A 16449-nucleotide genomic window follows, 5' to 3' on the forward strand; every position below is an offset into this window, starting at 1 on the left:
TAACTGTTTACATTTTCAGGGAACACTATCTGATATGCAGTCAGCTATTATCTGGTGTTTCAACACTTCCACACTATAACAGATTAGAGTAATAGTTGTGTTAATTGTGTGATGCACAATTAATCAAGCAGGTACAACATGAATGAGAAATTAATTGTTGTATGGTGAGTATGTGGTGGAACCCCAAATCAAATTCTGCTTAAGGGCCCCATAAATCTTTGGGTGAGCTCTGTCTGCAGGCTGATACCTGCTGCCAGAAGAGATATGTTATTTTTTCTATGCAGTGCTTTTCTAAACCAGACATTTTTTTTAATGATAAACCAATGTAAAGTTGTGCGTAAGTGTGACCTGATCTCAGTATGATTATAATTGTTCTATGAAGAACTGTTTAAGTTGTAAATGGTTGATAGAAAACCTTAGTGAACACACAAGATTGATCAGAGGTGCATTAAATAAAGGTTAAGTTATGAAATAGCATCCCAAATTTTGAATATCACATAGAACACCTTTCAGTCCATCATCTATAAATTGAAAGAGCATGGAGAAAATGAAAGCCTACCAAGACATGGCTGGCCACTGAAAATGTCAGTGTGGGTAGGGAGGGAATTTTGAAGTGTCCAAATCCTAATGAAATTGAGAATCAGTGGCAGGGGGGTCTTTACAATGTGACAAAATGTGAAAAAGTTGAAAAGAATTGGATGCTTTTGGAAGGTACTGCAGCTGAATTTCAACACTAGAAATCGTCTTCTACACCACTTTCAGGTCTTTCAGTTTTCTTCCTTATGTTATTTTAAGAATTAGTACGCTATTCTTACTGGTATCTAATCCAAAGTTTTTAAAAATAATTAAGGCAATTTACATCATCATTAAATAATTCAGACATTTATTCATGAAAAACTGACAAGGTACCCTTTAGGCAAACTCATATTTGACAAACTCATATTTGTCAAATACTGCAGTAAAGCAGTATTTCACAGATGCCCCACCCCTTTCACCACATGTGGCAAGATGTCCCACCCCTTTTACCAAATAAGGTGTCGTATACAAATCATCACAAAAAAGAAGCCATACACCAATGGAAAATATATGCTGCTATTTCCATTTCCGATCACTGGGGCACAGAATATGATCTTTAAGACCAGACCAAGATAAAACTTTTTCATAATGTGTTGAAACTCATAACTGTACTGCTCACAGTTGTTCATTCAGCTCAGTACTTTGTGTACAAACACAGTACACAAAGTACTGTGTTTATACTTTTCATCTTCATCTTTCTTGCTGTAAGACTTCTCTTCCTCCAGGCTCTTTCTGATTGCCTTCACTTTCTGCTCCTTTTCCTCTTTTTGTACATGATATATATACACGGTATATATTACCATTATAGATAAATACATATATTTTGTCTTGTTTTTATAATAGATAAAACAAATACAGTACATGTGTTTTGTCTTTCAAAAATCCTAAACGTGTTGTGTTTTTCACTCTGCATAGTAAAACATACTGCAGTCAGCAATTTTACTATGCAAATAAAACAAACAAGCAAAATAAATCATCTTAAGTTTGTGCAAAGAAACTAAGTAAACTGTTGTTTTATTGAAACAACACTGGTGTCATGAGATCCTTCACAGATATTTTGCACAAAAATAAAATTAAATAGAAATAACCATTATATATTTAATTTGCAACCAAATATTGTTTATGGTGATATAATGAGATTGATTATATTATATATATATTATGCCACTTCCTACATTGACACATCCAGTTATACCACTTCCTATCTTGGTACATGCTGTTATGTCACTTCCATGTGGGAGGGGAGGAGCGGGATTTCTCCATATTTGGCAAAATGACTATCATACCACATATGTTAAAAGGGTTGGGGTTTTGGGGTCAGGATTAGGGTCATGGTACCTGTCAAGTCTTGATTTATTGGTGTGTCATCTATCAAATTTGAATTTGACAAAAGGATGCCCTGTAAGTTTTTTTTCCATGTCTGAAATGATATTCTCATCATCCCCACCAAATTCTACATTCTTCCCTCACAAAGGCAGATCATTTGCCTCTGTAAGTGGTATACTGCGGAGACAGATGCAATCTAATCAGCAAGAGTGTTCCTTTAGTATTTTGACACGCCTGGCTTACTTTTCTCATCTGAATGATCTTTATAAGGTCAGATTCTTCTCTGATGACTCTTTTGAGAAAATTAACTTCTGTGGCAGTGCAGTATTTTATTAAGAAACAGAAATATAAGCTAAATAGTTTGCTAGAGATCACAATCCGAGTCATCTGAAGTTGAGGTATTTCTTATCTGTGTTCCTTTGCAGAAATACATAGACCTATACCATTCTGGAAAAAGCTCAGCATCTGTTCTGGTTTAAAGCAAATGATGGCTGGCCTACTGAGGAAACCTCCCTTGTTTCTGTTTGTCTGAAATGCTTGGTGTAGCACAGTTCAAGATGATGACACAGGCTGATAACAAACGTTGCGAAACGGTCATGATAATGAGATACTCAAGCAACAGTCTTTTTTTTAATTGAAGTAGTAAGCTAATGAGGTGTAGAGAGACATTCTGACATTATTATCTGAAGTTATTATTAATTTGGTTCAGCTATGTTGAATCTTCTCCAGTAAAAATTACAAACACCTGATAGGATATGGGAGTGAAACTGGATACACAGCTGCATTAATCCAGCATCATTGTATTCTGTCCTCATTGTTTCAGTTTGACATGAATCATCAGAAGAAGACAAGTGAAAAAAGTGTAAACTTGTGTTTAAACTTGAATGAAAACCTTCCTGTGTGAGGTGTTGAGGTTTTCTGTTAGTGTACTCTCTGGAATTCATTAATGTATCACTTGGATTCACTCCAAGCATTACATTCTCCTGAAAGGGGGAGCATTTATGGCTAGACTTTGTTTAATAAAACAATATAAGAAATGTATATTTGTTACAATTAAATAGAGTCCCACCTTTGTGATGAAATGATGCCAGTATCATCAATGCCTTCAACACAGAAAATCTCCCAGGCAGTTAGAGGGTAATAAGTAAACTAGCACCTTTCACAAGTCAAAAACCTCGAAGTGCTTCACAATAATAACAAGCATAAAAAACACAGAGATGCTTGTGACAACATGCATTGAAAAATCTCAATAGACATGATGGAACAAGTTCCAAAATGAGTGGCAGTAACAGTTTTGTCCGTGTTCAATTATGGGAAAAAGTTTTCCCATATGGCACTAACAGGGAGAGCACTTCTAAGGACTTTGTAAGGTAAGTTAGAAAAGTGGCTGAATCCACTGAGAAAAGCCTTAAATTGAGAAATGATGGAATAGTTTAGTTTCCTGTTGCTTTATATGTCTTTCTGTGCACATAATTCAGGTGTTCTTTCAGACAGGACACTGTTGTTTTTCACTCTCACCATGCACGCACATGAAAATCCGCCTTGAGGATTATGTCAGAAAAGTTGTTTTGCTGTGAAAGAAGGGACATGCATTTTACCTTAAAAAAGTCTTTCTATCTCTTTCAAGCTTCCAAAGAGAGTTAATTACTGCTTTTGCATTCCTCTGTGATTACATAGATTTTTCTTCTGGGAGTTGAACAGCCCTTTGCAAAGATCAAAAATCAAAACAGATTAATCTGAGAAGCAAAGATAATGTTGATCCTTCCACTGAAAACCTTTTCAGTTTTTTCTGTGTTTCAAATTCACCTTGTTCACTAAGACAAAAAATACAATAATAAACTTCAAAAAATACTTTTCTTGGCTTAACTATTTGCAGTATTTTGGCACCTGAAATTATTTTATCCTGCCTCTGTAAAATTAGATGTTGTTGCATATAATTACACAGGTGTAATTCTAATTGCCCTAAAAACAATTTAAGTTAATCAACTAAAATCAAACATCTCAGGCTTTACTTGTTAATCATCTGTGAATGTTACAAACTCTCTTAGACTCTGAGGTGATCATAATTAAATTTTGAAATATAAACTCTGTGCCTCTACATATGTTACAAAATGTGTATTCACTCTAATGTGATTGTTTGCAATAGTTTTATTGCTGAAAATAATGACTTTTGTTAAGGCAGAAAATCCTTCTTTGTGTAAACTCAGACAGCGGTTTACATGAAAACTCTGTCTGGAAACTGCCGATATTTTCTAATGCTAATTGGGGAAAAGTTCCTGCATAATAGTTCACACCTCCACTCTAAGGGCTGGTTTTTAAAAACTCAACAAAAGCATTACAGTTTTGCCGAAAATGGACTCCATCTAAATGGAGCAACATTGTGGTTGACCCTCCAGGAATAGGAAGAGTTACCTCCTCAGTGTCTGCAAACATCAAAGAATATGATCGCTCCCATTTTGTAAGCTCCACAGCTGAAACAAAATGCATGAATAGTAATATATCTTTTAAATTTAGTCCAACATCGTGCCATGTAAATATTTTATTTGACAACCAGAGTTAAGGATGTACCACCATTTATTGGCATCTTCTGTGTTTAGGCTTAGAAGCTTCCTTGCTCACAACTTTAGCATTAGCGCTATCAACTTTGGCATGGTCTAATTTGCTGATATAAACTTTAATAATGTTTTCTACACAGAAATTTTATTAGTCACATGTTATATGAGATTTAGAAAGTTTCAATTGATGTGTTCATTCATAAAAGATCTGATATGAACATGTTAGCCTAACTGTTTTCCAGACACCAAAGATGATGGCAGATTCTTTGGGCATGATTTCTCATCAAAATTAAGCTGTTAATATAAAGCAATACATATACAATATTAAAAAATATAGCCACCTTCTATCCCATGGAACTTATATTTACTTAGAATTAGTCACCTATTTATTTCAATTAACTGGAAAGAAGGAATAATTGTTATTATGAGCAAAATAGAATATGAACTCCATCATTCATATTGCATATGAGCCAGATTCCAGACATCTGGGACTCCCATTGGAGAGACTGCATGAAAAAGTCTTACTGACAGCAAAGCACAGCAGTTATTTCCAGGAATAAGGCGTTACTCTTGGATTGTTTCACAAAGAACATACTAAGGCAGTCAATCCAGGATTGACTGCCAATGCACTGTTTTATTCAGTGTATATCTGAATAAGACAGTGGAGAGGGGGAGAACACCTGCAGTTCCGTCACACTTAATAACTATTAATGATAGACTGTTTATTTATGTGCCTGGAAGTGTCAGTGCTGTGAAACAATCCCATATTAACCAGATTTTGCTGAGAGAAATAACCTCTCTCTCTGCAGCCAGCAGAGTTGTATATTTTGAGTTTTCTACAGTCTGGTATATTGAAAAAATGTGATACAAAAGTAGCAAACAATATCCTTCATTTTTCTTGAAGGTTATAGAAAACATGCAATTAAACTGAAATGAGTAAAACGGATAGATAATCAAAAATATAAATCCACTTTGGCAACCATAAAAAAAGAGTAATCAATGAAATTAAAAAATCCTGCTAGATCTTGATTATTGAACCCAATCCTTATGACCTTGAATGATTCTGCAAGAATATGAATATTAAAGGGAGTGAATTATCTTCTCTTCTATTCCCCACATTTAGTCATTTTACAACCACAAACTTCAATATACGTCATAACAAATAGTAGTTTCCTGGGCTTGAAGTTGTATCAAAGTCTATTCAGATTGTCATTTGATTGTGAGGATAGTTGAGTCGCTCCAGGTGGCAGCATGCTGGAGTCGCTCGGTTATAATCGTTCTGATTTATTCATTTAAAAATATTTCAGTCTTCTTTTTTTCTAGTAGAGGCATAATTTTTTGGATGATTATTAGCTCTGATTTTAGATGATGGATATTTGCTCTTACTGTATGTATTCAGCCAGTTATGATGCGTAACTATAGCACCATCATTTTATTCTTACACTCTGGAGACCTGATTAGCTTCTCAAAGACAAAAAGTTCTTGAACCTCAAATCCAAGAGGCGTTGAGAAGAAGGCTTTGTGAACAAGCAGGCAGGACCAAAGAGAAGAGATAGAAAAGGAAAGTTCAAACCTTCCCTTCCATCAATCATAGCTTAGCTTTCTAACCATGTGGCCAGACAGAGATTTAATTAGGAGTGGCAGAGCTTGCCAGCATCTATTGGTGTCATCCAGAACACCATCGTCTCTGCTGCTCAAACATTGAGCTGGTAGCATGTTATGAAATGTCACGGGACTGTCATGCAGCAACATTGTCTTGTCTGAGGCCTCTTCAGATTTCTTTCAAGGCTGACCGCTACCGAAGATCCTTCCTACCCACAGCCTCACCATCTTATGCTAAGATCCAACATATAAAGAGAGTGTTTCCACCTCCAGTTGGACACTCTTTCACTGGGCAGGTGGGGTTAAACCCAAATGGTTAATGATTTTCAATGATAGGCAGCTTTCACAGTGCCTTATTGCCCAGAAAATCAATCAATTGAAAGCAGCAGCATTAATAGACTGACTGTCGGAGCCTTTTCATACACTGAATTTGTTTTTGACACGTCTCTCTTTCAAAATGAGATTAAAGCTGAGTGACATAAAACAAAATCTAGGCTTTAACTGTGTTAACTTGATTTTACTATTTTCTGTGATGCTGCTCCAGTCCTCTTAACGATTAAACAGCCACATCAAGGCACACTGGAAACATAAAAGCTGTGTACATACATACCAGGACAGACAGAGATCTGTTGCAAGTGGTCCACCACAGAATTTACAATGGGGCATAAACAGGAATTTAACCAGTCCATCTTTATAGTCCGGTTTTTAAAACTTTATTCATCATTATCAGAAGCCACTGCTCTGGAAGTTTAAAGTCTGGACAGGACTTTACTCTTATCATTAGGACATTTTAAATCTGAATGTTTTGCACTTTCAGCAGAGTCTCCTGCCCACGGTTTCAATGATTAACTTTTTGGGTTGGACTCTAAAAGGCAGGACATAAACAGAGTAACTGTCATCCTTCTGTATTCTTCCTCATCTGCGCTGGAGACATGGGAAGAGGATTCTACATCAGCAAGACAGTGGCAGTGACCTGTCTGGTTGCAACTGCTGGAGTTTTAGCAACAATCATTGGCCTCACAGTGTTGTATGCTCAGGAGAGATCAAAGAATGCTGAATTACTTCCAACCACTGCTGGACCCAGTACAACCAGCGCTGCTTCCACCACACCATCTGGACCCAAAGAGCCCTGGGACTACTACAGACTTCCGGAAACCCTCTCTCCTGTCCTCTATAACATCACTCTATGGCCCCGGCTAACGCCCAACGCTGATGATCTGTACATCTTCATTGGAAACTCCAGGGTTGTTTTCAGATGTGTGATCGAGACTGATCTCATCCTCATCCACGCCAACCAGCTGAACTTAACTAAGTTTGATGGATTTTATGCCAAACTGAACAGTTTGTATGGAGAGGCAGCCCCCACCCTGAAAAAAACCTGGCTGGAGGTTCCCACCCAGTACCTGGTGGTTCAGCTCAACGACCCGCTGCAGCCCGGCAGATTTTATGAGCTCTACACGGAGTTTGTTGGAGAGTTGTCAGATGACTTCGGAGGCTTCTACAGGATGGAATACTTTGAAAACAACGTGAAAAAGTAGGAAGTTTTATGATTTTCTTTTTAACTTGGTCAGATTCAAGACTTAGTGCATTAAAAGAGATGTTCAGACAAATACATTTATGTGTAGCATTATGTGCCACAATAGGGGTGATACAACTGAAGTCATATTATTTTCTTTTAAATCAATATGTTAGCTTACAACGATGATAAGGGTGTCAAATAAACACAAGTACATCTTAATAAATTAGGGTATTCTTAAGAAAGTTTATTTCTGTACTATTTAGTCCTATATTTCTGTTAACATGGATAGCTAACACTTACAGCTAAGAGTTCAACTTGTGACTGATAAGGTGTTAAAGAAGTTAGATTGCTCTATTAGCAGCCTCCACTTAGTCTGCCCTTTTGGGTCTGTCTATCTCTCATCTTCCTGTTGACAATACTTCTCTTCATTTCTTCTGAAGGGTGTTAATGACTATCGACCACGCAGCTGTCAAGTCAGCAGTCTTGTATTAGTCATATCATAAGATGGCTGTATTAAACATCCTTCTTTTTTTGGTCTTACATGACATTCTGTTTTTTTGTTTTTTTTTTACTCAGAAACTTAATATTGGGGTTTCTTTTGTTGTAAGCCATAATTATCAAGATGGGCAGAAATGAATACTTGAAACATTCTTTTTGTAAAATCTCTATCAGTTTTGCTTTTTGAATAAAATCAATGAAATTATTCTATTACTAATAGTTTAGTTAATTGAGATGCTCCTGTATGTGTTTAGTAAAAACACAGGATAAACATAGCTTAGCTGAAACACCTTCACAGCTCTTCATGGACCATGTCAATGCAATATAGTCAATAGTTAAACAGAAGTTACAAATTCACATATGGCCATTTACATTTCCTTTTAAGTATGGAAAGACTGCGTTCTGTGTCCAAAGGCACAAAAATAAATTATTTTATTTAATCATTTATTTATTTTGTATACCTGCTCAACCCTGGATGGAGGGTCCAACCCGTAACTCAGTGAGAAATGGAGTTCATACTGGTCAGTGCATCAGAAAAACTGGGATTTCTTGCTTGCGGTAACAAGCAACAGTTTGAGGTATCATGTGTTCTGGAAAGTGAGATGAAGATCATTTACATCCATCCATCCATCCATCCATTTTCTGGTCACCCTTGTCCCTAATGGGGTCGGGAGGGTTGCTGGTGCCCATCTCCAGCTACGTTCCGGGCGAGAGGCGGGGTACACCCTGGACAGGTCGCCAGTCTGTCGCAGGGCAAGATCATTTACATGTCATTGAAACTTGCAAGAAAATGTGCACCTTGCTTTTTCTTCTTGGCAATTGAAAGTGCTTGTTCAACACAAAAAATCTGTTATCTACTCTGGATAATTAATAACAGACAGGAACCACAAATACAGCTCAACTCCCTGGGGTTTAAAAGTCTTAGGAAATCCTTAATTTGATGCAGTGCATGCATAGATTCCCCAACGTATGATACACATTTAACAATTTAATGATCTTCACAAAATTCCAAACAATGGAATTATGTATAACATGAGTTTCATACACAATTTTTTTTCACCTATATGTTGGATTAATTACTGGGTTTCCTGCTTCATCAGAATTGTAGCATCAACTCAAATGCAGCCAACAGATGCCAGGAAAGCTTTTCCCTGCTTTGATGAGCCAGCAATGAAAGCTATCTTCCACGTGACTTTGATTCACCCTCAGGGGACTGTGGCTTTGTCTAACGCCATCAACTACGGTGAGTCTGTAGTTGATGATTTGTATATATCATTAAGTTAAATTAACTTGCTCTCTTCATATTACTCTTTAGTCATTGTAGACAGTGACGTGCTTAACAACTACACCAATTTATTAACAATCAGTTCCTGTTGTTTCATGTGGAACCACATAATTGTGAACCTGCTGTTGTTTTTGATCCTTCATAGATCCTGTCAACATCACTATGAATGGAGAGAGTTTTATTCAGACCAGCTTTGAACCTACTGAGATCATGTCTACATACTTGTTGGCTTTCATTGTATGTGATTTTGCATACATTGGGACGAACCCGGATGCAGCTGTCTTGGTAATTATTTTAAAAAAACCCTGCCAGAATCATAAACATAACTATTTTAATAGAATTATTTGATTTTAATTAATGGGTGAAACTTATATATGTATTGAAATTAGTACAAGAAATCTCAACAGGCTTCTGCTTGTTAACATTAATGTGTGTAGTAGAAGCTTGGTAATTTTTCTTTTAAATATGTGCAATGAAACAGTCTCTTATGAACTATGAAGGTAAAAAATAATGAAAAAACATAATTAAGCTGACATGTAAGTGAATTATTGCTAAAACAATACGGATGTAATGCAATAAACATCAGTTAAATATTACACTCAGATTTCCTTTGAACCCTGACCTTTAATAAAACAGATTGATGCAGGATCATAACAATAAACAGGACTAATATTTGCTGTTCTTACATTAGTTTAGATGTTGCTCTATTTATGAATCTCAAGAAAATAGAATGACATTAAAAAAGTTAGTAACTTTGTTTCAGTGTTTATATTGTGTCATCTATGTCCTGCTGTTTCCCATAAAATAACATCATAAAATAACACATAAAAATAATTTAAATGCATAATTTTTTATGTTAGGGCACATTTATCCAGCAGACAGTCAATGACACCCTACACAAGGAGTGCTGGATCAAAGCTGATCAGTGGAAACTTGAGCAGATAAGGGAAGAGGGATAGAAAAATGTGCACAGGCAACAGTGCTAACTGCAGCCTTGAAGAAATTGTGAAGCAAAGCCAGTTGAAATATTTGAGGGAGATTATGAAGGTGTGGACTGGAGCTGGAGTAAAATTTTTGAGAACCATCACACAAAGATGTGCAGAACATGAACTATAAATGTTGTATTCTTTGTTAATGTTATCCTTGAACACACAAAACATTAGTAGAAGCAAAATGATTGAACTTAATGAAATGCAATGAGGGATACAGTTGTGCTGCCCTCTGCTGGACTCAAACATCAGATCACATCTTCAGCATTTTGTGATAGAGTGGAAGTTCTGTTTTCCACCTGTTTTAGATCAGGATCTGGGCTCGCAGGAAGGCCATTGAAGAAGGTCAGGGGAACTATGCACTGGAAAAGACTGGACTCATATTGGCATTTTTTGAGAACTACTACAACACGTCCTACCCTCTCAAAAAGTCAGGTAAAGATCTAAAGAAACTACTCAATCTGCTTACATTACCTGATTATGTTCCTATGGCTCATACTTTTGCAAGGAATAAAACATGACCTGCTCTGAATTCTGCTATTGCTTTTAGACCAGATTGCTCTTCCTGTATTTGGTGCTGGAGGAATGGAGAACTGGGGTTTGATCATCTACGGAGAGACAGCTCTCCTGTATAATCCTGGAGTGTCGTCTAATGGAGAAAAAGAGTGGGTGGCAACTGTCATCTCGCATGAGCTAGCTCATATGGTAATGTGTTGCTTGCCCTTTGCAAGTGAAATATATTACACTGTACGTATATGTATTCATTGAAGATTTCTCCTCTCAGTGGTTTGGAAACTTGGTGACCATGAGGTGGTGGAACGACTTGTGGCTCAATGAAGGGTTTGCCACCTATGTTTCTTATCTAGGAGCTGATTATGCTGAACCTGACTGGAATATGGTGAGCATGGGTGTTTTCTCATAAAAATCAGCCCTGTACTCATGAGAAAAGTTGAAGGTCTTGAAGGAAAATATGTCTTGACATCTGTTTGTTTCCTTCACAGAAAGATTTAATTGTTCTTAATGAAATTGTCAGTGTGATGAGTGTTGATGCCACAGCTTACTCTCACCCCATCTCTTCCAAAGAGGAGGAAATCCTGAGACCAGATCAGATCATTGAACTGTTTGACTCCATCACATACAGCAAGGTAAATCATATCATCTGTGATCTAAACAGATCCCACACAGATGCTATCACAATGTTATCATCACTGTGTTTTATGAAGATACAATGAGGACTCCATCATCACGGCTCTCCAACTAAAATCTTTGTTTGTCATTGCAGGGTGCAGCAGTCCTCAGAATGCTCTCAGACTTTATTACAGAAACGGTCTTTTCTAAAGGACTTCATGTGAGTAAAGGTTACAAGGGATAAGCATGAATAATTTCAATATTGTGTTAATAATAACAGAGGTTCGTAACAGAGATCTATCTGCAGACATACTTAGAGGAGTTTGAGTATAACACCACAGGCAACAAAGACCTCTGGAAGCACCTGCAAATGGTAAGACATCAATATGTATCTGTACAGCTTTCTTGTAAATAACACTTTGACTTAAAAGTTTGGGAAATACTTAAACAAATCTATAAACAAGCACATTTTGCAAACAAGCAGTCAGAGCCAAAAAAAAGTTAAACATAATTTTCCACAAATCCCATATAACAGGAAATTGCAAAATAATAAAAAGTGGAGGGGTTAAATCACCAACCCCAATGTAAAAAACTTGATAGGTTATCTTTTTGGTTAAGAAGGATTTCTTTCTCTAGACAAATGCATGACAACAAAGGTTCATTACGTTGCTGACTTCTGTTATAGGCACACTTTACACCAATTGGTCGATATAGTTTTCCCACTGAAAAAACATATTTTCAGGCTTGAACAGCTGCTGTCAAACAAATTTCAACTAATTTTTTTTTCATTGAATGTTTCTTTTCTTTAGGCAGTAGATAAAGCTGGTATAGCATTGCCCCATTCTGTGGAGGTCATTATGAACCGATGGATCCTACAAATGGGCTTCCCAGTGGTCACCATCAACACCCAGACTGGAGAAATCACACAGGAACACTTTCTGTTGGATCCAGAGTCTGTTGTGGACACACCTTCACAGTTCAAGTAGGATTCAGCTTTTTATGGAGGAGTCACATATACCTAACAATGTGCTACGCAAAACTTAATTTGTTGTTTGTTTTCAATTGTATGTGTGATTTTATGAAATTGGTTCCAGCTACGAATGGTTTGTCCCTGTTACCTGGATTAAGACTGGTGGTTCTGAACAGCAGTACTGGCTTCTTAACAAGGAAGGTAAGAATCATTTCAAGTCAGTGAATATTATGAGCCACTCATAGAAAGATTATGGTGATGATGCCAATTGTTATTAAATTAATAATTATTGCTAATATTTTTTTTCATTTAGCCACAAACGCAGAACTGGTTCTTGGTGGCTCTGATTGGTTGGTGGCCAACGTAAACATGACAGGTTTCTATAGAGTCAATTACGATGAAACAAACTGGGAACGTCTTATTGCTAAGCTGATCTCAAACCATCAGGTACAACTTTTGCTGTGCCGCCGCTTTGTTTCTGTTACTAATGTCTGAAAATGCTGCTCATAACATTTTCTTTGTTTCTAGGAAATTCCTGTGATCAATAGGGCTCAGATTATTGATGATGCCTTTAATCTTGCAAAGTGAGGTCACATCTTTACTCAAATATTGGAGTTGGGTTTCTGTAAAAAAAAAAATACCAAGGAGTTTAATTTCTTTTTATTTTAAGGGCAAAAATAGTTGAGACAACTCTGGCTCTGAGGATGACTACATTCCTGAATAAAGAAGTTGAATATATGCCCTGGGAGACAGCCAAGCGTAACTTGAATTACTTCTTTCTTATGTTTGACCGCAGTGAGTTGTATGGACCCATGCAGGTTTGTTCAATATGATAAAAATATTGTGAAGTTAAAGATATTATACAACATGAATGGAATATTAAATGTAAATTTCTCATATCATCACAGAACAAAAATAATTATGTTAAAATCTTTATGTGTTGTCTTTATCCCTCAGGCCTACATAAAAAAACAGGTCACCCCCTTGTTTCATTACTTCCAAAATCTCACTGTAAATTGGACAAAGATGCCAGCAAAGCACACAGATCAGTAAGGATGCTTTGGATTTTTGTTTTGTTTTTGTGTTGTTTTTTTTTTTTACCATGAAGACCTTGCTCTTTTGTCACATACAGTGCACATATATTATGAATCTCACACTGAAATAATTAAAGACATCCACATTTTAATTGGAATTTCAGGCAGAAAATGAACCCCTTGTTAGGAAATGTTTAGTTAAAAATCCACCAAGTTATTGGAACCCTTCAAAAAGTCAGATAAAATAACTGTAGCAAAAGCATTTTTGGTATCTATCCTTGACATTTTAGGCTGATCTCTGGGAATATTCAGTTCACCATGTATGATCTCCAGTGTTCTTGGGGTGAAAAATATCAAAGGGACACATTTACACAGTTACTTGGTAATGACAAGAGAACATGACATTCACCTTGTCTGTATCTACAATGTGCTTCCATAAACAAATAACGTTTTTCAAACATTATATGTTCTACTTCAAAGAACATATACAGTATGTGTTCTTCAGTATATACAAGTGAGACACACTCATTGTTATACCCTGCCTACCCTTCAGCTCCCAGGAAAAAGAAAAAAGTGAGACAGTTAAGGTGGAAGAGATGGTTGTCAGTAAGATAAATACCAGATGTTTCCTAACTTGCACTTTCTAATTTTAATTACATACATGGTATCGCTCATCCTAAGCTTACCTCCTTAGTGACTTCATGTCAGTACCGTGTGTTCTCTTTATTGCTTTTCATACCTAAGATTTTCTCTAAATCAAAGATTTATCCATTATGTCACAGCTGTGACACCTCTGTTACTGAAGTATGTCTCTTTATGAAGAGACATAAAGTAATTGTCTAATAGCTAAAGAAACCTTTGGCCTGTACTGCATACACGCTCAATGAGTTTTACCGGAAAATTACAAATGATAGTTTTCACTGTGGTGCTTAGGTTTAGGTTTGGCCTTTTTCTTCCTTTTTTGGACTCTGATGAACTCTCCTAAATCCAGAGTAACAGGATGTTTCAGCCAGGCCAATTATCCATATTTAACTGCTGTTGTTTCTGTGGGTTCTTGTGTTGTGACCTTTGTCTATGTCTGTGTCTTCTCTCTCTGTGTCTCTTTTGACTGCAGAGCATTAGAGCCTTGCACAGCACTGATACCACTGCTTTCATCATTTCCACATACAGTTTTGATGTGTGACGTTTTTGCTTTGGATGAAAAAAACTTAGATTATTTTTCATTTGGATCATCCCAGCCCTATTTTATTTTTACTGGGGCACAGTGTATGTGTCTGGCATGTAAGTGATACCTGGCATCTGGGGAATAAAATATTAAATGTTTCCAGGTACCCATTGTAGTGTGTATTGCACCACTAGAGGTAGGAGTACCCCTAGCTGGGAATCACTGCATTAAACCATTATAATGTCAGGCATTCTCACTGTGCTTATGTTGTCTGTCCAGATACAATCAGATCAATGCAATCTCCATGGCCTGCAGCTCAGGAGTGGAAAGCTGCAGAGAACTCACATCTGGCTGGTTTAAAGAGTGGATGAACAACCCTGCTGTCAACAAGTAAAGTCTTTTCAGAAAGTGGAGCGCTTGTAATATTTCCAGCATTTTTCTTCCAATTCATTGAGTTCTTGGTATTTCCTTTTGGACCTTCCATATTCATAAACATTTGTACAGAATTGTTTTGGTTTGTTTTTACTAAACTATGCAGCATCAATGCCAACCTGAAGTCCACAGTGTACTGCAATGCGATTGCAGCTGGAGGAAAAGCAGAATGGGACTTTGCATGGGAGATGCATAGGAACACCACGATTGCCTCAGAGGCAGAAAAACTTATGCTTGCTCTGTCCTGCACCAAAGAGCCCTGGCTGTTAAACAGGTTTGTCACTCTCTCTCACTCTGTAACACACACACACGCGCACCCCCGTACTCCTGCACACCCGCACACAGATGGTTAATGCTTATTGTGTGATTTTGAAACGGTTTGAGAGACTTCTACGGTTTTAGTTTGATTCTCATAACAACAAAACTATTCTGTTCAGGTATCTACAGTACTGCCTGGATCCAGAGAAGATCCGGAAGCAGGATGTATCTTATACTTTTATTTATATTGCACGTAACCCTATCGGGCAACCTCTGGCTTGGGATTTTATTAGAGCCAACTGGGACTACATAATAAACGAGTGAGTTTTCTCAGTATTCAAAGATTTTGCAAGATTTTGTTTGTGTTTCCTAACCATCTCTTTTGGTAGACTGACAGGATGGGGTTAGTCATGTGCTGTTGGAGCAAATAAATCAGCAAAATACATATTAATAAAAACATTTGTATTAAAGTGTCTCTCAAAGCAGCTTTGTTTGCTAACTTGAATGTTAGTCCAAGAAATGACACCATTCTGTTTGTTTTTTTTCTTTCTTCAGATATGGTCGAGGATCAATTTCCCTGGCAAGTATTATTAATGGATTGACGGAACGATTCTCTACTGAGTATGAATATAAACAGGTATGGATTTAATAACTAAACTGTTAAATTCCATATAATCCAAATGAAGGTGATGACACTATTTCTTAAAAAAATCCTTTTTGATGTTAAGTGGAAATGATTTTGCTTTTCCCATCCTCTCTTGTGTAGTTGGATCAATTCAAAGAAGAGGTTCAAGCAAAGCTTGGCTCAGCAGATGTGACTTTTGATCCAATGCTGGAGAGAACCAAGGCCAACATAAACTGGGTGGCCCTAAACAAGAAACCACTGTCTGACTGGTTGATCAGTCAAACATCTGGAATTTAGTGATCCAAGCCAGTCAGTGTACGGGGGTTTAAATCATGGAACAGATTCTTCTACAACCCTTTTTTTCTTTTGCCTGAAAGCAACTATGTATTTAAACTCTGTGGATATTTTTTATCAAATATTTTTAATGAAGTGTTTTGGTAAAAATATTTTATGAAATAAATGTATTTGACTACATGTGTGCTTTTTA

At 36.8% G+C, this 16449-nt stretch overlaps 1 protein-coding gene across 3 annotated transcripts; it reads left to right on the forward strand.

The window, feature by feature from the left end:
- The first annotated feature begins 3178 nt into the window (after positions 1-3178).
- Positions 3179-16436, forward strand: LOC114143727 (aminopeptidase Ey-like). 3 transcript variants are annotated; one of them, XM_028016023.1, is made up of 21 exons: positions 3179-3272; positions 6990-7593; positions 9177-9319; positions 9507-9646; positions 10659-10785; positions 10901-11055; positions 11135-11248; positions 11352-11495; positions 11633-11698; positions 11786-11851; positions 12288-12460; positions 12573-12649; positions 12762-12895; positions 12977-13032; positions 13119-13266; positions 13406-13497; positions 14927-15037; positions 15186-15353; positions 15517-15657; positions 15893-15974; positions 16104-16436. In XM_028016023.1, the coding sequence occupies exons 2-21, from the start codon at positions 6992-6994 to the stop codon at positions 16257-16259; spliced, it is 2895 nt and encodes a 964-aa protein (XP_027871824.1). In that variant the 5' UTR covers positions 3179-3272; positions 6990-6991; the 3' UTR covers positions 16260-16436. The 3 variants fall into 3 exon arrangements, 2 of the variants coding, with proteins under 2 accessions (XP_027871824.1, XP_027871825.1); XM_028016024.1 differs by lacking the exon at positions 3179-3272 and having other exon boundaries at positions 7484-7600; XR_003595301.1 differs by lacking the exons at positions 15186-15353; positions 15517-15657; positions 15893-15974; positions 16104-16436 and adding an exon at positions 14597-14843.
- Positions 16437-16449: the final 13 nt, after the last annotated feature.

This window comes from Xiphophorus couchianus, chromosome 4, assembly GCF_001444195.1.
Source record: "Xiphophorus couchianus chromosome 4, X_couchianus-1.0, whole genome shotgun sequence".
Classification (NCBI taxonomy): Eukaryota; Metazoa; Chordata; class Actinopteri; order Cyprinodontiformes; family Poeciliidae; genus Xiphophorus; species Xiphophorus couchianus.

What these genes read in the sequence shown, in the direction of transcription:
- LOC114143727 (XM_028016023.1), top strand. Translation starts at nt 6,992, where the DNA reads ATGGGAAGAGGATTCTACATCAGCAAGACAGTGGCAGTGACCTGTCTG. An exon ending in TCTTTTCTAAAGGACTTCAT is followed by an intron (nt 11,699 to 11,785) that starts GTGAGTAAAGGT and finishes ATCTATCTGCAG; the next exon opens with ACATACTTAGAGGAGTTTGA. An exon ending in AACAACCCTGCTGTCAACAA is followed by an intron (nt 15,038 to 15,185) that starts GTAAAGTCTTTT and finishes TAAACTATGCAG; the next exon opens with CATCAATGCCAACCTGAAGT.